The sequence below is a fragment of the Athene noctua genome, chromosome 39 (assembly GCF_965140245.1).
Source record: "Athene noctua chromosome 39, bAthNoc1.hap1.1, whole genome shotgun sequence".
Lineage (NCBI taxonomy): Eukaryota > Metazoa > Chordata > Aves > Strigiformes > Strigidae > Athene > Athene noctua.
Window position 1 is genome coordinate 89759 of NC_134075.1, and position 23569 is coordinate 113327.

Genomic DNA, 23569 nt, shown 5'->3' on the forward strand with positions numbered 1-23569 from the left:
TTGTGGCCTCTATCTGGGTATACGTGGACGCGCAGGGCATGTTGGGAGTTGTAGTCCATGCCCTATACTGGGCTCTGTGGGGGTGCGGGGCATGCTGGGAGTTGTAGTCCATAGCCTATACTGGGCTCTATGGTGCGCGGGGCATGCTGGGAATTGTAGTCCATGGCCTATACTGGGCTCTATGGAGCGCGGGGCATGCTGGGAGTTGTAGACCATGGCCTATACCGGCTCTGGGGCGCGGGGCATGCTGGGAGTTGTAGTCCATGACCTATATTGGCTCTATGGGGCGCGGGGCATGCTGGGAGTTGTAGTCCATGGCCTATATTGGCTCTATGGGGCGCGGGGCATGCTGGGAGTTGCAGTCCGCGGCCTATACCAGGTTATTTGGGGGGGGGGTTGTGCGTCCCCCCCCCATTTTGGGCCCTATCGGCGCGACGCGAGCGGGACGGGAAATGCGGTGAAAAAAAAAAAACCAAACCCGAAACGTTTTATTTCGCGTTAAATCGCCCCAAAATGGCCGTGGAAAGGGGGGGGGGGGGGGAACCCCTAAACCTGAAGCGCGGGGTGGGGGGGGGGGCAGAAATCGAGGCACGGACGGTTCGAGGCACTTGCGAAGGCGCTGGGGGGGGACACGACACCCCCCCCCCCCCTCAATAATTTAAGGGGTGCCCCTCCCCCCCCGCACACACACCCCCCCCGGGGGGGGAGGGGGGGTTGGGGTGTCTCTGTGCGGATTTGGGGTGCGGGGGGGGGGGGTCAGGCGGCGTCTGGGGATTCTGGGAGGGGCACAAAAAGAGGGGGGGGTGAGAAATCCCAACTGGGACCCCCCCCCGCACATCCCAGTGCTCCCAGTGCCCCCCCATCACCCATCCCAGTGCTCCCAGTTCCTCCCCATCACCCATCCCAGTGCTCCCAGTTCCCTCACATCACCCCCCCACCCCTCCCAGTGCTCCCAGTTCCCCCCATCACCCCCACCACCCCTCCCAGCGCTCCCAGTTCCCCCCCATCACTCCCACCACCCATCCCAGTGCTCCCAGTTCACCCTCATCACCCATCCCAGTGCTCCCAGTTCCCCCCATCACCCCCCCTTCCATCCCAGTGCTCCCAGTTCCCCCCCCCACCCATCCCAGCGCTCCCAGTTCCTCCCCATCGCCCCACCTCCCCATCCCAGTTCCCCCCCATCACCCCCACCACCCCTCCCAGCGCTCCCAGTTCCCCCCCATCACCCCCACCACCCCTCCCAGCGCTCCCAGTTCCCCCCCATCACTCCCACCACCCATCCCAGTGCTCCCAGTTCACCCTCATCACCCCTCCCAGCGCTCCCAGTTCCCCCCCATCACCCCCACCACCCCTCCCAGCGCTCCCAGTTCCCCCCCATCACCCCCACCACCCCTCCCAGCGCTCCCAGTTCCCCCCCATCACCCCCACCACCCCTCCCAGCGCTCCCAGTTCCCCCCCATCACCCCCACCACCCCTCCCAGCGCTCCCAGTTCCCCCCCATCACCCCCACCATCCCTCCCAGCGCTCCCAGTTCCCCCCCATCACCCCCACCACCCCTCCCAGCGCTCCCAGTTCCCCCCCATCACCCCCACCACCCCTCCCAGCGCTCCCAGTTCCCCCCCATCACTCCCACCACCCATCCCAGTGCTCCCAGTTCACCCTCATCACCCCTCCCAGCGCTCCCAGTTCCCCCCCATCACCCCCACCACCCCTCCCAGCGCTCCCAGTTCCCCCCCATCACCCCCACCACCCCTCCCAGCGCTCCCAGTTCCCCCCCATCACCCCCACCACCCCTCCCAGCGCTCCCAGTTCCCCCCCATCACCCCCACAACCCTCCCAGCGCTCCCAGTTCCCCCCCATCACCCCCACCACCCCTCCCAGCGCTCCCAGTACACACCAGTAGGCGCGGCGGTGTGGCCCTGCCGGGTGGGCAGGGTGATGAAGGCGTCGTAGCCCAGCAAGATCCCCACCAGGAGCCCAAACACCTTTTTTTTTTTTTTTTTGGGGGGGGGGGGGGGGAGAGACACAAAATTGGGGGTGTCAGACACCCCTAAAATCTCCCCCCCCCCCCCCCCCCCCAGCACCCCCAAACTCACGGCGGCCGCGATGCTGGCGCCCCCCCAGCGCCCGATGATGACGATGAGGGAGGTGATGAGGAAGAGGAGGCACCCCAGGACGCAGCGGATGAAATCCTGAGGGGGGGGGGGAGATACGATGGGACCCCCCCAGGGACACCCCCAAATCCCCTCTGACCCCCCCAGACCTCCTCTGACCCCCCCAATTGCTCCCTGACAGCCTCCAGGGCCCCCCCAAACCCCCTTTTGCCCCCCCAATTCCCCTCTGACCCCCCCTGACCCCCACAAACCCCCTCTGACCCCCCCAATTCCCTTCTGACCCCCCCCAATTCCCTTCTGACCCCCCAATTCCCCCCCAATTCCCCCCTGACCCCCCCAATTCCCCCCTGACCCCCCCCAATTCCCCCCTGACCCCCCCCAATTCCCTTCTGACCCCCCCCAATTCCCTTCTGACCCCCCAATTCCCCCCCAATTCCCCCCTGACCCCCCCAATTCCCCCCTGACCCCCCCAATTCCCCCCTGACCCCCCCAATTCCCCTCTGACCCCCCCTGACCCCCACAAACCCCCTCTGACCCCCCCAATTCCCTTCTGACCCCCCCCAATTCCCCCCCCAATTCCCCTCTGACCCCCCCAATTCCCCCCTGACCCCCCCCAATTCCCTTCTGACCCCCCCAATTCCCTTCTGACCCCCCCTGACCCCCCCAAACCCCCTCTGACCCCCCCAATTCCCTTCTGACCCCCCCCAATTCCCCCCTGACCCCCTCTGACCCCCCCAATTCCCCCCTGACCCCCCAAAACCCCCTCTGACCCCCCCAATTCCCCCCTGACCCCCCCCAATTCCCCCCCAAACCCCCTCTGACCCCCCCAATTCCCCATTGACCCCCCCAATTCCCCCCTGACCCCCCCCAATTCCCCCCCAATTCCCCTCTGACCCCCCCAATTCCCCACTGACCCCCCCAATTCCCCCCTGACCCCCCCTGAGCCCCCAATTCCCCCCTGAGCCCCCCCAATTCCCCCCTGACCCCCTCTGACCCCCCCAATTCCCCCCTGACCCCCCCTGACCCCCCCAAACCCCCTCTGACCCCCCCAATTCCCTTCTGACCCCCCCCAATTCCCCCCCAAACCCCCCCAATTCCCCCCTGACCCCCTCTGACCCCCCCAATTCCCCCCTGACCCCCCCCAATTCCCCCCCAAACCCCCCCTGACCCCCCCAATTCCCCCCCCGGCCCCCCCACTCACAGTCCACCCCCAGTGGACGAAGGGCAGGCGGGGGGCCAGGCGACACCCCCACAGCACCAGGGCCAGGGCGGCGAAGACGAGCTCGCAGACGGCCAGGCCCGAGTACCCCGGCGCCCGCGACGCCCCGTAGCACACCAGCACCAGCACGCACAGCCCCTATGGAACCCGCACCTATAGCGCCCACACACCGCCGGGGGGGGACGGAGACCCCCCCAACGCTGAGAGGGCCCCCCCCCTCCCCGCCGCTTCCCTCTAACCCCCCCCCATACGGCTCCTCCAGGTTTCTATGCCGCAGCCCCTACGGAATGTCTATAGGGGACCCTGTACGATTCTATAGGGACCCACAGAGCCGGTATAGGGCCCCTTATAGAGCCCGCCTGTTGCTATTTATAAATTAGCGGCACCTATAGAGCGCCTATAGGGCACTCTATAGAGTTTATAGTGTGTTCTGGGAGCCTATAGAGCCCCTATAGCGCCCCTATAGTGCTCCCCTATAGAGCTCCTATACTGCTCCCCTATAGAGCCCCTATAGTGCCCCTATAGTGCTCCCCTATAGAGCTCCTATACTGCTCCCCTATAGAGCCCCTATAGCGCCCCTATAGTGCTCCCCTATAGAGCTCCTATACTGCTCCCCTATAGAGCCCCGATAGCGCTCCCCTATAGAGCCCCGATAGCACTCCTCTATAGAGCCCCTATAGAGCTCTCCTATAGAGCCCCTATAGTGCCCCCTATAGCACCCCCCTATATAGCTCCTATAGCGCTCCCCTGTAGAGCCCCTATAGCACTCCTCTATAGAGCTCCTATAGTGCCCCTATAGAACCCCCTATAGCACTCCCCTATAGAGCTCCGCTATAGAGCCCCTATAGAGTCTTCTAGACGTTTATATACCGCATCCCCTATAGAATCTCTATAGAGCACATCATAAGCTTCTATAGGGACCCCACAGAGCCTTTATAGGGGCCTTTATGATCTGTAAAGCTTCTATAGTGGCACTTATAGAGCACCTACAGCGCCTTCTATAAAGGTCATACTGTGTTCTGCGGAGCCTATAGAGCCCCTATAGCGCTCCCCTATAGAGCCCCTATAGCGCTCCCCTATAGAGCCCCTATAGCGCTCCCCTATAGAATCTCTACAGTTCTCCTTTATAACTTTTACAGTGTTTTGCACAAAGGGTCTATACCGTCCCCTATAGAAACCCCATAGTGCTCCAGATAGAACCTTTACAGCACTCCTCGTCAAGTCCCTATAGAGCTCCTTACAGCGCCGCTATAGGGGGTCTGTGCGGCTCCTATAGGGCCCCTATAGCCTCCCCATAGCACGGGGTGCCCCATAGACCCCCCATAACGTCCCCTATAGCTACAGCCCCCTATAGAGCTCCTTACAGCGCCGCTATAGGGGGTCTGTGCGGCTCCTATAGGGCCCCTATAGCCTCCCCATAGCACGGGGTGCCCCATAGACCCCCCCATAACGTCCCCTATAGCTACAGCCCCCTATAGAGCTCCTTACAGCGCCGCTATAGGTGGTCTGTGCGGCTCCTATAGGGCCCCTATAGCCTCCCCATAGCACGGGGTCCCCTGTAGACCCCCCATAACGTCCCCTACAGCTACAGCCCCCTATAGAGCTCCTTACAGCGCCGCTATAGGGGGTCTGTGCGGCTCCTATAGGGCCCCTATAGCCTCCCCATAGCACGGGGTCCCCTGTAGACCCCCCATAACGTCCCCTATAGCTACAGCCCCCTATAGAGCTCCTTACAGCGCCGCTATAGGGGGTCTGTGCGGCTCCTATAGGGCCCCTATAGCCTCCCCATAGCACGGGGTCCCCTATAGACCCCCCATAACGTCCCCTACAGCTACAGCCCCCTATAGAGCTCCTTACAGCGCCGCTATAGGGGGTCTGTGCGGCTCCTATAGGGCCCCTATAGCCTCCCCATAGCACGGGGTCCCCTATAGACCCCCCATAACGTCCCCTACAGCTACAGCCCCCTATAGAGCTCCTTACAGCACCGCTATAGGGGGTCTGTGCGGCTCCTATAGGGCCCCTATAGCCTCCCCATAGCACGGGGTGCCCCATAGACCCCCCATAACGTCCCCTATAGCTACAGCCCCCTATAGAGCTCCTTACAGCGCCGCTATAGGGGGTCTGTGCGGCTCCTATAGGGCCCCTATAGCCTCCCCATAGCACGGGGTGCCCCATAGACCCCCCATAATGTCCCCTATAGCTACAGCCCCCTATAGAGCTCCTTACAGCGCCGCTATAGGGGGTCTGTGCGGCTCCTATAGGGCCCCTATAGCCTCCCCATAACGTCCCCTATAGGCCCTCACAGGCTCCTTATAGAGCGGCCGTAGGAGCCCCTATAGGGCCCTTATAGCGCTCCCGTAGCCCCGCCCACTTCCAGGCCCCGCCCACTCCCCCGTAGGCTCCGCCCCGCGGCACAAAGCGCCACTGTGGGTGTGTGTGAGGGGGCGGGTCCGTCGCCGCGGCAACGGGCGCCATGGCAACGGCACAACAGCGCCACTCCTCGCCCTTAAAGGGGCGACGCGTAGGGTGGGGCCCAGCAATCCGGGAGGGGTGGGCTTAAAGGGGCGATGGCGTGAGGAGCCTTAAAGGGGCAATGGCGTTGGGTCTTAAAGGGGCAGGCACCCCATTTTCCCTTAAAGGGCCAGCGCACCGCTGTGACGTGCAGCACATGGCACTCCCCAGGCCTGGCGCAATAACGGGCGGCACCGCCCAAATTTTCCCCCCCCCCCCTCCCCTACACACACCTTGGGCGTGGTCCCCCCCTTTTTTTTTTTTTTTTTTTTCAAACCAGGGTTCTGAGCCAATCAGCGAGCCGGCCCCACCCCCTGGCCACGCCCCCTTTAACGCCTTCGCTCCCACCCATTTCCCAAGGGCGTTGCCCCTTCAGGAGCCCAAAATGGAACTTTTTTAATTTTTTTTAGGGTGGGGGGGTGTTTAGTAACACCCAAGCCGGTTGCCTGAACCCCCCCACCCACCCTTGGGGGGGTAATTTGGGGGTTTTGGGGGGCGGTGTCCCCCCCCCCCCGACACACACACCCCCCCCCTCTTCCTCCGGACACGTGTTGGCGGGAAGCCCATGAATCCGGCTACTGGGTATTGCCCCCCCCCGTCCCCAAAAAAAGGGGATTCTACCCCAAAATGGGGACACCCGCCCCAAATGGGGACACACATAAAAAGGGGACACACCCCCCGCCCAAAAATGGGGATACACCCAAAATGAGGACCCCCCCCCAAAATAGCGACAGCCCCTCAAGATGGGGGATCCCCCTCAAAATGGGGGACCCTCTCCCTAAATGGGGATTCCCCCCCCCCAAAATGGAGACACCCCCCAAAAAGTGGCCACCCCCCCCCCAAAATTAGGATTCCCCCCCCAAAAATTTAGACACCCCCCCAAAAAAATTTAGACACCCCTCAAAAAATTTAGACCCCCCCCAAAAATTTAGACACCCCCAAGAAATTTAGACACCCCCCCAAACATTTAGACACCCCCCCAAAAAAATTTAGACACCCCTCAAAAAATTTAGACCCCTCCCAAAAAATTTAGACACCCCCAAGAAATTTAGACACCCCCCCAAAATCAGATTTTCTCTCCAAAATGGGGCTCCCCCCCCCCCGACAAAATGGCGACACCCCCCCCTAAAAAATAAGGACACACCCAAAATGAGAATTTCCCCCCCCAAAACTGAAGTGTTGCCCCCCCAAATTTAGACACCCCCAAAAATGGCGACACCCCCCCCTAAAAATTTAGACACCCCCCAAAAATTGAGACACCTCCCCCCCCCAATCCCGAAACGCGCACCCAAACACCCCCCCCCCCCCCCCCCATCATCCCGGGGGGTCCCCAACACCCCCCCACGCCCCCCCCCCGGGGGTCCCCGTGCCCCCCCCCCCCCCCCAAACCCCCGGGGGTGTCCCCGCCGTCCCCCCCGTCCCCCCCCCGTGGGTCTCACGATCTCTCCGAGCAGCACCAGCCCCTTGCGGGTGCGGGCGAAGGCCAGACAGCTCTGGGTGCCGCTGGGCTCCATGATGGGGCGCGGGACCGGGCATGGAGAAGACGGGGGGGGGGGGGGATGCGGGGGGGCCCCCCCCGGAACGGCGGGTACGGCAGGGAAGGGCGGGGCTAAGCGGCGGCGGAGAGAATGCGGTTGGGTGAGGAGGGAAGATGGACGGGTGGAAGGAAGGGCGGGAAAAAGGGAAGGGAGGGGGGTAAGGGTTCGCGCGCTGGGGAGGGGCGGGGCTTGGTGTGAGGGGAAAGGTGCTGGGATTGGGGAAGGGGGGGGCGTGAGGGGCGGGGTTTAGCGTAGGAGGGTTTTAGAGCCGCTGTGATTGGGGAAGGGGGGGCGTGAGGGGCGGGGCTTGGTGTGAGGGGAGATTCCCTGTCATTGGGGTCCTGAGGGGCGGGGTTTGGTGTGAGGGGAGATTCCCTGTCATTGGGGAAGGGGGATCCTGAGGGGCGGGGCTTAGTTCGAGGGGAACTATCCTGTCATTGGGGAAGGGGGATCCTGAGGGGCGGGGCTTAGTTCGAGGGGAACTATCCTGTCATTGGGGAAGGGGGATCCTGAGGGGCGGGGCTTAGTGTAGGAGGGTTTTAGAGCCGCTGTGATTGGAGAAGGGGGGGCGTGAGGGGCGGGGCTTAGCGTAGGAGGGTTTTAGAGCCGCTGTGATTGGGGAAGGGGGGGCGTGAGGGGCGGGGCTTGGTGTGAGGGGAGATTCCCTGTCATTGGGGTCCTGAGGGGCGGGGCTTGGTGTGAGGGGAGATTCCCTGTCATTGGGGAAGGGGGATCCTGAGGGGCGGGGTTTAGCGTAGGAGGGTTTTAGAGCCACTGTGATTGGGGAAGGGGGATCCTGAGGGGCGGGGCTTAGTCTGAGGCGAAGTATTCTGTCATTGGAGAAGGGTGTCCCGAGGGGCGGGGCTTAGTGTGAGGGGAAAGCTGCTGGGATTGGGGAAAGGGGGTCCCGAGGGGTGGGGCTTATCATCTTATCACAGGGGAAACCCCTCTGTGATTGACAGAGGGGCGGAGCTTGCCGTGGGGAAACCCCTAATATGTGCGTGTGGGGGCTGATGGGCGGAGCTCGGAAGAGGGCGTGGCCTGGAGTGGGCGTGGCTTAGGGCTGAGCATGTGCTGCAGGAAGGGGGGGGGAGCCCCAAAGGAACCTTGAAAAGGGGGGGGGGGGCTTTAGGGGGGGGGTTGGGGGTCTCTGAGGCTCCTCAGGGGCTTTTTTTTTTTTTTTGGGGGGGGTCCCCATGGGTGTGTCTCCCCCCCGCCGCCATTTTGGGGTGACTCAACCAGCAGGATGTGGGCAGAGCCGGATACCCAAGGGGGGGGGCACAGGAAACGAGGCGCCGCGGGGGGGTCCCCACTTTTATTAATCCTCCCCCCCCCAAAAAAAAAACCAAACACAAGGGGGGGGCAACCACCTCAGTGGGAACCCCCCCAAAATGAGAGGGACGCCCCCCCGGCTCAAAAAAATGGGGTGTAGAGGGGGGGGGGGTGTTTCGAGTCTGGAAAATGGGGAGAGAAAAAAAAAAGGGGGGGAGAAGTAATTAGGGGTGTAGCCCCCCCCCCGCGCAAAAATAATAAAAATAAAATAAAACAGCCCCCCCCCCAATTTTTCCAGCACTCACCAGGGGGGGTGGCGGCGTCCCACGAGGCAGAAGCAGGGCTCCCCCCGCGGGGAGGAGCTGACGCAGAGGGTCAGGCCCCCCCCCCTCGGTGATGGATTTGGGGGGGCCCCTGTGGGATGGAATGGGGGGGGGGGGCAGTATGTTATGGAGTGGGGGGGGACACACCCCCAAAATAGCCCTAAACGCCCCTAAAAAACCACAAACCCCCCCCCCCCAAATCAGCCATAAAACACACCCCCCCCCATCTCAGGTGGATTTTGGGAGGGGGGGTGTCAATGAATTTGGGGGGGTCGCAGGTGAATTTTTTTTTTTTTTTTTTTGGGGGGGGGTGGGGGGTGTCCTCACCGTGGCCCCGGCGCAGCAGCAGGCGCAGGCGGTTGCCCCCCCCCCGGATGCGGGCCAGGGCCTGGGCGTGGGTCATGTCGGCGGTGGGGGCCCCGTTGATGGCCAGGAGCTGGTCGCTCACCTGTGACCCCCCCCCCAAAAAAAAAAAAAAAAAAAAAAAAATCAGGGACACTGCCCTCCCCCCCCCCCCCCGGGATTCCCTTTGACCCCCGTATCCCCCCCCTTGCCCCCCCCACAAGTACCCAGAGCCCCCCAGGGCCCCCCCAGCGACCCCTTTGCCCCCCCCGCCACGACACCAAGACCCCCCCAGGTCCCCTTTGCCCCCCCCAGAAGTACCCCAAGACCCCCCCAGAAGTACCCCAAGACCCCCCCCCCCGTCCCCTTTCCCCCCCCCAGACCCCCTAGACCCCCCCATAGCCCCCCCAAGACCCCCCTAGCGACCCCTTTCACCCCCCCAGGACCCCAAGACCCCCCCTAGCCCCCCCGTACCCCCCCCCGAACCTCTCAGCCCCCCCAGAATTACCCCGAGACCCCCCCAGGACCCCCCCAGTGACCCCTTTGCCCCCCCCAGCCCTCCCTGAAGCTCCCAGACTCCCCGAGATCCCCCCAGACCCCCTTTTTCCCCCCCCCAGACCCCTCGTAGCCCCCCCAGACCCCTCGTAGCCCCCCCAAGACCCCCCCCCCCCAGTACCTGGATGCGGCCGCAGCGCTGGGCCGGCCCCCCCTCGCGCAGCCCCCGCACGTACACCCCCATGTTGAGGTCGCGGCCCCCCCGGAGGCTGAACCCGAAACCCCGCGGCCCCCGGGGCAGCTCCACCGCGAACGGGGGGGGCCCCCCCCGCGCCTGAGCCAGCCCAGGGCTCCCAGTTACCTTCCCAGTGCTCCCAGTTACCTTCCCAGTACCCCCAATCCCCCTCCCAGTCCCTCCCAGTGCCCCAAATCCCCCTTCCAGTCCCTCCCAGCACCTCCCAGTGCCCCCATCCCCCTCCCAGTCCCTCCCAGTGCCCCAAATCCCCCTTCCCAGTCCCTCCCAGCACCTCCCAGTGCCCCCAATCCCCCTTCCCAGTCCCTCCCAGTGCCCCAAATCCCCCTCCCAGTGCTCCCAGTACCCCTCCCAGTCCCTCCCAGCACCTCCCAGTGCCCCCATCCCCCTCCCAGTCCCTCCCAGTGCCCCAAATCCCCCTTCCCAGTCCCTCCCAGAACCTCCCAGCGCCCCAAGTCCCCCTCCCAGTCCCTCCCAGTGCCCCAAATCCCCCTCCCAGTCCCTCCCAGCGCCCCAAGTCCCCTTCCCAGTCCCTCCCAGCGCCCCAAGTCCCCCTCCCACTCCCTCCCAGTTCCCCTCCCAGTCTTCCCAGGCACCCTCCCCCCCCCCCCCCCTCCTCCCAGTTGCTCCAGACCATCCCAGTTGTCCCCAAACCCCCAAAAGCATTCCCAGGTCCCCTCTCAAGTCTCCCTCCAGTGCTCCCAGTTACTCCCAGTTTCCCCCAGTAACCACTAGTGCTCCCAGTTGCCCTCCCCAGTCTCTCCCAACCCTCCTCCCAGTTGCCCCCCAGGCCTCCCCCAGTCTTTCCCAGTTCCCCTCCGGTCTCTCCCAGTGCTCCCATTCCCAGTTGCCTCCAGTCCCCTCCCAGTTTCCTCCCCGTCACCCCCAGTGCTCCCAGTTTCCCCCAACCCCTCACTGAGCACCCCCAGTCCCCTCCCAGTTGCTCCCAGTCCCTACCTGTGGCCAGGCCCAGCCGTACTCTGGCCCCCCCACCTCCATGTCGATGTCAACTGGGGGGACTTGGCGGGGGGGACATTGGAGGACACTTGTTCCCAGTGCCTCCCAGTATAAACCAGTATCCACCTATTCCCATCCCAGTGCCCCCAGTCCCCCTCCCAGTGCTCCCAGTGTCCCTATTCCCCCTCCCAGTTCTCCCAGTGTCCCAAATCCCCCCTCCAGTGTCCCAACTTCCCCTCCCAGTGCTCCCAGTATCCCTACTCCCCCTCCCAGTGCCTCTCCCAGTGCTCCCAGTGTCCCTATTCCCCCTCCCGGTGCCCCTCCCTGTGCTCCCAGTGTCCCTATTCCCCCTCCCAGTGCTCCCAGTGTCTCTATTCCCCCTCCCAGTGCCCCTCCCAGTGCTCCCAGTGTCCCTATTCCCCCTCCCAGTGCTCCCAGTGTCTCTATTCCCCCTCCCAGTGCTCCCAGTGTCTCTATTCCCCCTCCCAGTGCTCCCAGTGTCCCTATTCCCCCTCCCAGTGCTCCCAGTGTCCCTATTCCCCCTCCCAGTGCTCCCAGTGTCCTAAATCCCCCCTCCAGTGTCCCAACTTCCCCTCCCAGTGCTCCCAGTTACCCTCCCAGTGGCTCCCAGTGTCCAAAATCTCCCCTCCAGTGTCCCTACATCCCCTCCCAGTGTCCCCACTTCCCCTCCCAGTGCTCCCAGTGTCCCAACTTCACCTCCCAGTGCTCCCAGTTCCCCTCACCAGCAGGCAGGAGGTCACAGGGTTCAGGTCCCACGAAGCTGGTGACGGCCACGGGCTCGGGGGGGGCCCCAGCGCCTGGGGGGGAGTGGTGGTGGTGGTGGCTGCACCAGTGCTCCCAGTCACCTTCCCAGTGCCTCCCAGTTCCTCTCCCAGTGCCTCCCAGTCCCCCAATCTCTCTCCCAGTCCCCACAGTTCCTCTCCCAGTGCCTCCCAGTCCCTCTAATCCCCTTCCACGTGCCTCCCAGTACCCCCCAGTTCTCTCCCAGTGCCTCCCAGTCCCTCTAATCCTCCTCCTAGTGCCTCCCAGTCCCCCCAATCTCTCCCCCAGTCCCCCCAGTTCCTCTACCAGAGCCTCCCAGTCCCTCTAATCCTCCTCCTAGTGCCTCCCAGTCCCTCTCCCAGTGCCTCCCAGTCCCCCCCAATCTCTCTCCCAGTCCCCACAGTTCCTCTCCCAGTGCCTCCCAGTCCCCCCAATCTCTCTCCCAGTCCCCACAGTTCCTCTCCCAATGCCTCCCAGTCCCTCTAATCCCCCTCCACGTGCCTCCCAGTACCCCCCAGTTCCTCTCCCAGTGCCTCCCAGTCCCTCTAATCCCCTTCCCAGCACCCCCAATCCCCCTCCCAGTCCCTCCCAATCCCTCAACCCACCCAAGCTCCGGAGCAGCAGGACGAGATCCCCATCACGATGACGAATCTGGGGGGGTTCCCGCCCCCCCCCGGGGTCCCCCCAATTCCCCCCACAACGGGGGGGTCCGGCAGAAGGGGGGGGCGGGGGGGGGCGGCTGTAGCGCAGGACACAGGCACCCCCCACCACCACCACCACGTTCACTGGGAAAAGGGGGGGGGGGCAACATCATTTGGGGGGGGGGGCAAGTTGCCCCTCCTTAAGTGAGGGACCCCCCCAAAAGCGATACCACCCCCCCAAGATGATAGACCGCTCCCCAAGACATAGGACACCCCCCAAAGGTCTCGGACCCCCCCCAAAATGGTGATACCCCCCCATGAGGCAATGGGGACCCCCCCAAGAAATAGGGACCCCCCCAAAAGAGATGCCACCCCCCCCAGACAGAAGAGTCCCCCACCAAAGGTCTTCGACCCCCCCAAAAGGACTTGGACCCCCCCTTGAGGAAATGGGGGACACCCCCCCCCCGAAGAGAGGGGGGGGACCCCCCCCCAACTCACCGCTGGGGGCCGGGGGAGCCTCTGGGGGCGGCATCAGGGGCTTGGCCCCCCCCCCCGGGGGGTGTGGGGGGGGCTACGCCTGGAGGGGAGGGGAATCCCAGTGTCCTTCCAGTGCTCCCAGTACCCTTCCGAGTGCCCCTCCGTGCTCCCAGTACACATCCAGTACTCCCAGTACCCCTCCCAGCACCTCCCAGTGCCCCCAATCCCCCTCCCAGTGCCTCCCAGTCCCTCTAATCCCCCTCCCCGTGCCTTCCAGTGCCCCCAGCACCCCTCCCTGTCCCTCCCAGTGCCCCCAGCACCCCCAACCCCTCTCCCAGTGCCTCCCAGTCCCTCTAATGCCCCTCCCCGTGCCTTCCAGTGCCTCCAGTGCCCCCAGTACCCCTCCCAGTGCCTCCCAGTCCCTCTAATGCCCCTCCGCGTGCCTTCCAGTGCCCCCAGTACCCCTCCCAGTACCCCTCCCAGTCCCTCTAATCCCCCTCCCAGCGCCTTCCAGCGCCCCCAGTATCCCCCCCAGCACCTCCCAGTACCTCTCCCAGTGCCCCCACAGCGCCCAGTATCTTCTCCCAGCATCCCCCCAGTGTCCTCCAAGCCGCCTCCCCCTCTCCCCAGTGCTCCCAGTTAAACCCACATCACCCCCAGTTTCCCCGCCCCGCCCCTCAGGGTACCAGCCACGGGGTCGCCACGGCAACGAGGCGCGAGGCCGTCGGACGCAAGGACGGGGGAGGCGGGGTCGAGGTTGACGGGCGGGCGGCTCGGCCAATCAGCGGCGCGGGAAAGGGGCGGCGCAAAGGCTGATGGGAGTTGCAGTCCAACCACACACCCCCCCCACCACCTTCTCCCCGAGGCCGCCATTTTCCCCACAGTTCCCCGCGGCGGGGGGGGAAGATGGCGGCGGGCAGCGGCGCTGAGGTCGGTAACGCGGCGGCGGCGGCGGCGGCAGCGCCGGTGTCGTTCGGGTTTAACCGTAAAGCGGAACGGAGGCGGGTGTTGGCGGCCGGACCGTGCGCGGAAGCCGGCGGGGGGGAAAATGGCGGCACCGGCGACACCGATTTCCTGACGGCGGTGGAGGACCGGGAGCTGCTGAGGTGGGCACGGCGCATGCGCGGGGCGGGCTGAGGCGGCGCGGGGCGCATGGGCGGGAAGGGAGGGGGGCGTGGTTTGAGGCGGGGTCTGTCCATAAAAGGAATTGTTAGAGGCGTGGCTTTGGATGGGGTGAGGACTGGGCAGGGGTAATGGGAAGGGGCTGATTGGGGGCGTGGTTTCGGCCGGGGCGGGGCTTGAGGCGGGGTGTGTCCGCTAAAGGGTTGCTTAGAGACGTGGTGTATTGGTGGGGGCGTGGCCTGAGCCGGGGTATCAGAAAGGGGCTGTTTGTGGGGCGTGGTTTCGGCGGGGGCGGGGCTTGAGGCAGGCTCTCCCCATGAAAGGGCCAATTAGGGGGCGTGGGTTGGGGCAGGGTCTGCCCCTAAAAGGAATGGTTAGAGGCGTGGCTTTCTGGAAGGGGAGCTTGGGGGCGTGGCTTATGGGGGCGTGGCCTGACCTGGGGCAATGGGAAGGGCCTCATAGGCGTGGTTTCTGTAGGGCGGGGCTTAAGGGGGTCTCCCCATGAAAGAGTCTGTTGTGGGTGGGGCTTGGGGGTGGAGTCTGCCCATAAAAGGGATAGTTAGAGGTGTGGTTTATATTGGGGTGTGGCCTAGCACGGGGTAATGGAATGGGTCTGTTAGGGGGCGTGGTTTCGGCAGGGGCGTGGCTTGAGAGGGGGTCTCCCCAAGAAAAGAGCGTGATTTGCGGCAGGGCCTGCCTATAAAAGGGCTGTTTAAAGGCGTGGTTTTAGCTAGGGGCGTGGCCTGAGCCAGGGTAATGACAAGGGCCTGTTAGGGGGCGTGGTTTCAGCGGGGGCGTGGTTTCGGCAGGGTCAGCTCATGGCAGGGCTGCTTAGGGGCGTGGTTTGGGGCGTGGTCTTGCCCATGAAAGGTCTGCTGAGAGGCGTGGCCTGCTTTTTTGCTAGGGTGTGGCTTGAGGTGGTAATGTAGGCTGGGAGGCGTGGTCTGGGCGTGTCTAACACCCCATCCCCGCCCCTCAGCGCCTGTCCGGCTCCGCCCCCCCCGAAGGAGCTGATCATCCCCCTGCTCCCCCCCCACCGCTGGAGAAACCCCGAACCCCCCCCCAACCTTCTCGGAGAAAACCCCGCCCACACCTCAAGCCACACCCCTTCGCCCGACCACGCCCCCAAAGCAGGCTCCACCCCCTCCGGGGAAGGCTCCGCCCCCCCCGGTTCGGTGGAGGCGCAGGCGGTGCAGGAGCTGCTGCAGGGTGAGTGATTTGGGGGGGGGGGGGGGGTGTGTCTTGGGGGGCCCCCCCTAACCCATGGGGACCCCCCAGATCGGGGAGGGGGGGGCCAAGGCATGCGGCTGAGCCCCCCCCGTGTCCCCCCAGAGGCGCGGCAGAGCCAGGAGCAGGGAGAGGGGGAGTCGGGCCCCCCCATTTCCATCCCCCTCCGGCTGCAGGACCGGGACATGGCGCCGCGGCCGCAGCCTGTGAGTGACACCCCCCCCAAAAAAAAACAAACAACAGACCCCCCCATGCTCCCACGGGGACCCCAAAACCTCCCCAGGGGCCCCCCCAGCCCCACACGCCCCCCTCACCCACCCCAGCGCCCCAAATGCTCCCCACAGCCCTCAATTGCCCCCCCCAACCTCACAACTCCCCCCAAAGTGCCCCCCAGCCCCAAAACTCCCCCCTAATTGCCCCCTCAGCCCCTTAACTCCCCCCAAAGCGCCCCCCCAGCCCCACAACTGCCCCCCAGCCCCCCCAAATGCCCCCCAGCCCCACAACTCCCCCCAAAGTGCCTCCCCAGCCCCAAAACTCCCCCCTAATTATTGCCCCCTCAGCCCCTTAACTCCCCCCAAAGCGCCCCCCCAGCCCCGCAACTGCCCCCCAGCCCCCCCAAATGCCCCCCCAGCCCCACAACTCCCCCCAAAGTGCCCCCCCAGCCACAAAACTCCCCCCTAATTGCCCCCTCAGCCCTTTAACTCACCCCAAAGCGCCCCCCCAGCCCCACAACTGCCCCCCAGCCCCCCCAAATGCCCCCCCAGCCCCACAACTCCCCCCAAAGTGCCCCCCCAGCCACAAAACTCCCCCCTAATTGCCCCCTCAGCCCCTTAACTCCCCCCAAAGCGCCCCCCCAGCCCCACAACTGCCCCCCAGCCCCCCCAAATGCCCCCCCAGCCCCACAACTCCCCCCAAAACTCCCCCCTAATTGCCCCCTCAGCCCCTTAACTCCCCCCACAACTGCCCCCCCAGCCCCACAACTGCCCCCCCAGCCCCACAACTCCCCCCAAAGTGCCCCCCCAGCCCCAAAACTCCCCCCTAATTGCCCCCTCAGCCCCTTAACTCCCCCCAAAGCGCCCCCCCAGCCCCACAACTGCCCCCCAGCCCCCCAAATGCCCCCCAGCCCCACAACTCCCCCCAAAGTGCCCCCCCAGCCCCAAAACTCCCCCCTAATTGCCCCCTCAGCCCCTTAACTCCCCCCAAAGCGCCCCCCCAGCCCCACAACTGCCCCCCAGCCCCCCCAAATGCCCCCCAAGCCCCACAACTCCCCCCAAAGTGCCCCCCCAGCCACAAAACTCCCCCCTAATTGCCCCCTCAGCCCCTTAACTCCCCCCAAAGCGCCTCCCCAGCCCCCCAACTGCCCCCCCAGACCCCCCAAATGCTCCCCCAACCTCACAACTCCCCCCAAAGTGCCCCCCCAGCCACAAAACTCCCCCCTAATTGCCCCCTCAGCCCCTTAACTCACCCCAAAGCGCCCCCCCAGCCCCCCAACTGCCCCCCCAGACCCCCCAAATGCTCCCCCAACCTCACAACTCCCCCCAAAGTGCCCCCCAGCCACAAAACTCCCCCCTAATTGCCCCCTCAGCCCCTTAACTCACCCCAAAGCGCCACCCCAGCCACAAAACTCCCCCCTAATTGCCCCCTCAGCCCCTTAACTCACCCCAAAGCACCCCCCCAGCCCCACAACTGCCCCCAGCCCCCCCAAATGCCCCCCCAGCCCCACAACTCCCCCCAAAGTGCCCCCCAGCCCCAAAACTCCCCCCTAATTGCCCCCTCAGCCCCTTAACTCACCCCAAAGTGCCCCCCCAGCCCCACAACTCCCCCCAAAGTGCCCCCCCAGCCACAAAACTCCCCCTAATTGCCCCCTCAGCCCCTTAACTCCCCCCAAAGCGCCCCCCCAGCCCCACAACTGCCCCCCCAGCCCCACAACTCCCCCCAAAGTGCCCCCCCAGCCCCAAAACTCCGCCCTACACCCCCCCTACTCCCCCCTCTAACTACCTCGCCCCCCCCAACCGCCCCCCCACACTTCCTTGCCCCCCCCAGGGCCCCCAGGACTACGAGGCGGTGCCGGTGGCAGCCTTCGGGCTGGCCATGCTGCGGGGAATGGGCTGGAGCCAGGGCGAGGGCATCGGCCGGACCTTCAAACGGTGAGGGGGGGGGGTGGTGTGTTACCCCCCACCCCCCCAAAAAAAAAAAAACAAACCCACAAACAAACCCCCCCCGGAGCCCCCCCCCACCCCACTTTTGGGGTGTTTGTGGGAATCGGCATGTCGTTGTGTATCTCTGTGTGTGTGTGTGTCCCCCCCCCGCAGGGTGGTGAAGCCCCTGGAGCACCGGTTACGCCCCCGAGGATTGGGGTTGGGGGCTGAACCCACCCCCCCCGGCCCCCCCAAACCTGGGCAACCCCCCCGGGGGGGCGAAGAAGCCACAGGGGGGGGCGGGCTAACGGTGGGGGCAACCGTCCGCATCGAGGCCGGACCTCACCGGGCCATGTACGGGCAGGTGAGAAACCCCCAGTTCCATATTTTTTTTTCCCTCCCAGTATACCCAGTATGGAACTGGGTTATTAAACAACCCCCCCACCGCCCTTTTTTTTTTTTTTTTTTTTTTTTTGGGGTGTGACCCCCCCCACCTCAAAGGTGGAGGGATTGGACCCCGAAACTGCCCGGGCCATGGTGCGTCTGAGGCTGGGGGGGCAGGTGGTGACCGTCAGCCAGTACAACCTACGGCCGGGGACCCCCCCGGGCAGCGGTGAGTGGCCCAGTAACCCCCAGTTACCTCCCAGTCACCCCCCAGGAGCTCCCAGTAGCCTTCAGTGCCCCCCCCCCCCCAGGGCCTCTTAGTGGTCGCCCAGGGGTTCCCAGTAGCCTCTCAGTGGTCTGGTTAAGGGTGTGCCCCCCCCTCAGGGTGCGGAGCGTGTCCCAGTAGCTCCCAGTAAGCTCCCAGTGGTTCCCAGTAACCCTCCAGTGCCTCCCAGTGATGCCTAGGGCCCCATTCCATTCTCTCCAGCCACAATCACTGTCCCAGTGTCTCCCAGTAACCCCCCAGTGCCTCCCAATAACCCCCACTGCCCAATTCCATCCCCTCCAGGCCACAGTGAGTGTCCCGGTGCCTCCCAGTAAGCCCCCAGTGCCTCCCAGTAGCCTCCAGTGCCTCCCAATAACTCCCAGTGCCAGATCTCAGCCCCTCCAGGCCACAATCCCTGTCCCAGTGCCTCCCAGTACCCCCCCAGTACCCAATCCGAGCCCCTCCAGGCCCCAATCACTGTCCGGTGCCTCCCAGTAACCCTCCAGTGCCTCCCAGTACCCCCCCAGTGCCCAATCCTAGCCCCTCCAGGCCCCAGTAACCGTCCCAGTGCCTCCCAGTACCCCCCCAGTGCCCAATCCCAGCCCCTCCAGGCCCCAGTAACCGTCCCAGTGCCTCCCAGTACCCCCCCAGTGCCCAATCCCAGCCCTTCCAGGCCTCAATCGCTATCCCAGTGCCTCCCAGTACCTCCCAGTTCCCTGCCACAGGCCACTCCGGCGGGAGCCCTAAGGGCACGGCACCCGAGGAGCCCCAGATGTCGGGGTCCCCCCCCAGCGGGAAGAAAAGAAAAGGAAACAGCCCCCCGAAACAGAGAGGTGAGAGTTTAGGGGGGGGGGGTTGTCTGTAATAATAAACTTTCGGGGGGTCCCCAGGAGCGACCTGGACTCCTGGGGACCCCCCCAGTGATGCGTCGTGTCGTGCCCCCCCAATCTCAGGGTGACAAAACAGATTCGGGGGACCCCCCCCAGCTCCCCCCACTGGCTGCGGCGGGATCTGCGGGTTCGCTGCGTCGACAGGAGCTTCCACGCCGGGCGCTACTACAACTGCAAGGTTGGGGTTTGGGGGGGGCCCCCCACACTTTGGGGTACCCCACAACCCCCCCCCTTTGCCCTAGAGCCCCCCCAAATCTTCCCCATGGGGTAGGATTTTGGGGCAGGGTACGGAGGGGGGGCCCCACACCCCAAAACTAACCCCTCTGTATCCTATGGGGGGGTTCTTGAACCCCCAAACTACTCCTGGGTGCCCTAAATGGGGGTCCCTGCACCCCATAACCCCTCCTAACACCCCCAATTTGCCCCCCCCCCCCCCCCCCCCAAGATGGTGGTGGAGGACATGGTCACCCCGGACACCTGCGTTTGCCGGACGGACGAGGGGCGGCTGGTGGAGGGTGAGTGTGCGCGTCCCCGCCCACCCCAGGGACAAAATGGGGGTTCAGGGGTGTCCCCCACTTCCTCTGACCCCCCCACCCCGCTCTGTCCCCCCTCAACCCCAAGGCCTACGAGAAGCCATGTTGGAAACCGTCATCCCCGAGGCAAAACCGACCGCGTCATGGTGGTGCTGGGCCAGCACGCCGGGAGGGTGAGTGTGTCCCCCGCCATGACGGGCGGCTGGTTTTGGGGGTGGGGGTGTCTACTTTTTGGGGTGTGTGTCCCCCGAAATAAAGGTGTTTTTTGTGTGTGTTCCCCTCCAAAGGTGGGTCGGATCCTGGAGCGGGAACCGGCGCGAAACCGGGCGCTGGTGCAGCTGGAGAGGGACCAGGCCGGGCGGGTGGTGCCGTTGGAGTACGACGCCGTCTGCCATTATCTGGGGGGGCACGAAGACGACTGAGAACCCCCCCAAAAATCCCTTGCCAGCTTCCAACATGGCCGCCGGAAGCCGGTTGCCAGCTTCCAACATGGCCGCCGGAAGCCGGTTGCCAGCTTCCAACATGGCCGCCGGAAGCCGGTTGCCAGCTTCCGGCATGGTCGATAGAAGCTGTTTGCCAGCTTCCAACATGGCCGCCGCGGCTTCAGGGTAATAAAAGGTGCCAAAAAAACTTCCCGCTGCCCTTGTGGTCACTGGGGGGGGCAAACGGACCCCCCCTCTTCCGCCTCACCCATTGAAATTCCCCATCGAAGCCATCGCGGTGCCAGTTTCAAGCATGGCCGCCCCCCCCTTTTTGCCAGCTTCCAAGATGGCGGCCGCCCGCCGAGGCAAACAACGGCCCGCTTTCCAAAATGGCGGCGTTGCTACGAGGGCAACGCCGCAGGGGCCGCCCCCAAGATGGCGGCGTTGCCAGGCAACGCACGGCCTCACGTGGCTAAAATGGCGCCGCTTCCGGCCGTTGCGAGGCTGCGTCTCCTCACGTGACCGGAAGTCCGCTCTAGCCTTCGTATTCCCCTGAAGACTCGATGGTTTAACACCCCGCCGTTGTTTACAGCCGGTTCCGGGGGGGCCACAAAGACCCCGGGGGGGTTTTTTTTTTGGGGGGGCTGAAGGCTCGGGGGGGGGACACCCCGTTTTTAACCCCCCCAAATTCCTCCTTTCCACCCCCAGCAGCTCCGTTCCGCCATGGCGCAGGCCCGGGGGGTGAACAGCCTCCGCTTCAACCAGGACCAGAGTGAGTTTGGGGGACACCCCCCCCCCCCCAAAAAAAAAAATCCACACCCCCCCCCGGGGCCGAGAACCCCCCAAACTTTTTTTTTTTTAAATTTTATTTTTATTTTTATAATTTTTTCTAGGCTGTTTCTGCGTCGCGATGGATTCCGGGGTGCGGATCTTAACGTGGAGCCCCTGATGGAAAAGGGGCACTTGGGTGAGGCGGGGGGGGGGGGGGGGTGTCGATATTGGGGTGTCGTGTGTGCCCCCCCCCTCGTTTTTCTGTGTTTTGGGGTGTCATGTCTGTGTCCCCCCCCCTTTGTTAAAGGCGCTGGGGGGGGGGTGTCCTCAGGTCTAAAAAAAAATTAGGACGATTTTGAGGGGAGTTGGGGGGATTTTGGGGACCCCCGGTTTGGATGGAGGTTTTTTTTTGGGGGGGGGGGGGGCTTGGCGGGGATTTTGGGGTGTCCCAGCTTGGAAATGAAGCGGGGGGGGGGGGGGGTCCCCAAGTTCAGCGAAAGGGTTTTGGGGGGGGGGTGTCCATGGGGTGTTTTGGGGGGTGTGTGTGTCCCCTCCGTTTTGGGGAGGGTTATGGGGGGGATTTTGGGGTCCCCCTTGGCTGGGGGGTGGGGGGGGGGGCTCTGAGGTATTTTGGGGATCCCCAGGGGTGGTGGGGGGGCTGGAGGTGTTTTGGGGGGGGTCAGGGGGCAATTTTGGGGAGCTGGGGGGTGTTTTGGTGTTTCCTAATCCTTGGGGGGGGGGGGGGGGGGAATTTGGGGGTCCCCAAGCCTTGGGTGGGGGGCCAGACACACTTTAGGGTGGTCCCCTAATCCTTTAGGGGGGGGACACACCATTTTGGGGGGGCTCCCACAAAAAAAAAAAAAAAAAGGGGGGGGGGGCAGGCAGAACCTTTAAAATTCCCCCCCCCCCAACATTTTTCCCCTTTTAAATCCAACAGAGAATCACAGAACTTTAGGGGAGGGGGCCCTAATTTTTTTTTTTTTTTCGGGGGGGCTTAATTTTTTTTTATTATTTTGGGGGTGTCCCCCCCCCCCCGAATTTTTCAGACGCGGAACAAGTGGGGAGCGTGGGGCTGGTGGAGATGTTGAACCGCTCAAACCTTCTGGCTATCGTGGGAGGGGGCAGCAACCCCAAATTCCCTGATGTTTCAGGTGCAGCCCCCCCCCGCTAATTTTTAACCCAAATTAACATGCGGGGGGGTCGCTTAATTAATTTTTTAAATTTTTACCCCCCCCCCCGCAGTGTTAATTTGGGACGACGCCCGCGAGGGAAAAGACAAACTGGTGCTGGAATTCACCTTCCCCAAACCCGTCCTGGCCGTGCGGATGCGACACGATAAGTGAGGGGACCCCCCCCCGGCCCCCAAAAAAATAAAAAAAAAAAACCCTAAACCCCCCCAAAAATAATTTTAGGGGACCCCCCAAAATATTTTTTACCCCCCCCAGGTTGGTTGTGGTGCTTCAGACCCGACTTTATGTTTTTTCTTTCCCTCAAAACCCGACGAAACTTTTCGAGTTTGACACCCGCGACAACCCCAAAGGTAAATTAATTTATTTTTTTTTGGGGGGGGGGGGGTAAAAAAAAAAAAAAAAGGGTCCCCCCCAGGGTTTTGGGGGGGTTCCAGGGGTTTGGGGGGACGCAGGTGTGTGGCTCGTTATGTATTTTTTTTTTTTTTTTTTCTCTCGCCCCAGGGGTTTGCGATCTCTGTCCCAGTTTGGAGAAGCCGTTACTGGTTTTCCTGGGCATAAATGTGGGAGTTTGCAGTTGGTGGTGAGGGACTGGGAGGGACTGGGAAGCGTTGGGGGGGACTGGGAGGGACTGGGAAGCGTTGGGGGGGACTGGGAGGGACTGGGAAGCGTTGGGGGGGGGACTGGGAGGGACTGGGAAGCGTTGGGGGGGGACTGGGAGGGACTGGGAAGCGTTGGGGGGGGACTGGGAGGGACTGGGAAGCGTTGGGGGGGGACTGGGAGGGACTGGGAAGCGTTGGGGGGGGCTGGGGGGGACTGGGAAGCGTTGGGGGGGACTGGGAAGCGTTGGGGGGGCTGGGAGGGACTGGGAAGCGTTGGGGGGGACTGGGAGGGACTGGGAAGCGTTGGGGGGGGACTGGGAGGGACTGGGAAGCGTTGGGGGGGGACTGGGAGGGACTGGGAAGCGTTGGGGGGGGACTGGGAGGGACTGGGAAGCGTTGGGGGGGGACTGGGAGGGACTGGGAAGCGTTGGGGGGGGACTGGGAGGGACTGGGAAGCGTTGGGGGGGGACTGGGAGGGACTGGGAAGCGTTGGGGGGGACTGGGAGGGACTGGGAAGCGTTGGGGGGGACTGGGAAGGGGCTGGGAGGGACTGGGAAGTGTTGGGGGAGGACTGGGAGGGACTGGGAAGCAATTGGGGGGACTGGGAAGGGGCTGGGGGAAACTGGGAAGGGACTAGGGGGGACTGGGAAGAGTCTGGCAATAACTGGGATGAACCGGGAGCTACTGGGATGAACTGGGAGACACTGGGGTGCGATACCAGAAAAATGTGGGCGGGGTCACGAGGAATAACTGGGGGTCTGTAGGTGCCCGGGAGGACACCAAGGGGGTGAAGCAGGGCTTGATCCGCTTTATACTGGTTTATACTGGTTTATACTGGTTTATACTGGTTTATACTGGTATCGCTTCTCCCGGCCGCCAGGACCTCGGCAGCGCCAAACCGGGGACATCGTCGGCGCCGTTCACCATCAACGCCCACCAGAGCGAGGTGGGCTGCGTCGCCCTGAGCCCCCCCGGCACCCTCGTGGCGTCGGCCTCGCGCCGAGGGACCCTCCTGCGCCTCTTCTGCACCCAAACCCGCAGCCGCCTGCTGGAGCTGCGCCGCGGCACCGACCCCGCCACCCTCTACTGGTAACCCCAGCCCC

General features: G+C 64.1%; 5 protein-coding genes across 8 annotated transcripts in view; 2 read left to right on the forward strand and 3 right to left on the reverse strand.

Annotated features, from left to right (window-relative positions):
• Positions 1-59, reverse strand: part of LOC141972995 (cyclin-dependent kinase 20-like) — a 12451-nt gene extending 12392 nt beyond the window's left edge. Inside the window, exon 1 of the mRNA XM_074931077.1 lies at positions 24-59. Within this exon, the coding sequence (XP_074787178.1) occupies positions 24-59 (36 nt within the window). The remainder of the gene's footprint in view (positions 1-23) is intronic.
• Positions 60-544: 485 nt separating this feature from the next.
• PLP2 (proteolipid protein 2) lies at positions 545-7539 on the reverse strand. Its single transcript, XM_074931116.1, has 5 exons — positions 7284-7539; positions 3316-3471; positions 2097-2192; positions 1898-1985; positions 545-776 (listed from the first exon to the last, which is right to left on the reverse strand). Exons 1-5 carry the CDS (start codon positions 7356-7358, stop codon positions 757-759), a joined length of 435 nt encoding a protein of 144 aa, XP_074787217.1. The 5' UTR covers positions 7359-7539; the 3' UTR covers positions 545-756.
• A 1175-nt stretch (positions 7540-8714) lies between these two features.
• On the reverse strand, positions 8715-13723 carry MAGIX (MAGI family member, X-linked). 4 transcript variants are annotated; one of them, XM_074931103.1, is made up of 9 exons: positions 13612-13723; positions 12947-13025; positions 12413-12592; positions 11768-11842; positions 11025-11086; positions 9996-10148; positions 9305-9425; positions 8960-9068; positions 8715-8836 (listed from the first exon to the last, which is right to left on the reverse strand). In XM_074931103.1, coding segments are annotated over exons 2-9 (735 nt in total). In that variant the 5' UTR covers positions 12981-13025; positions 13612-13723; the 3' UTR covers positions 8715-8835. The 4 variants fall into 4 exon arrangements, with proteins under 4 accessions (XP_074787204.1, XP_074787205.1, XP_074787207.1 ...); XM_074931104.1 differs by lacking the exon at positions 13612-13723 and adding an exon at positions 13474-13583; XM_074931106.1 differs by lacking the exon at positions 12413-12592.
• GPKOW (G-patch domain and KOW motifs) lies at positions 13721-20101 on the forward strand. The gene is given in 12 exon segments (XM_074931078.1): positions 13721-14031; positions 15027-15256; positions 15380-15480; positions 17318-17421; positions 17587-17776; positions 17914-18025; positions 18787-18922; positions 19015-19129; positions 19397-19466; positions 19573-19614; positions 19617-19657; positions 19772-20101. Coding segments are annotated over 12 exon segments (1476 nt in total). The 5' UTR covers positions 13721-13831; the 3' UTR covers positions 19907-20101.
• Positions 20102-20629: 528 nt separating this feature from the next.
• On the forward strand, positions 20630-23559 carry WDR45 (WD repeat domain 45). The gene is given in 9 exon segments (XM_074931079.1): positions 20630-20678; positions 20800-20835; positions 20838-20873; positions 21724-21828; positions 21920-22016; positions 22123-22217; positions 22369-22407; positions 22410-22447; positions 23347-23559. Coding segments are annotated over 9 exon segments (708 nt in total).
• The last annotated feature ends 10 nt before the right edge of the window (positions 23560-23569 follow it).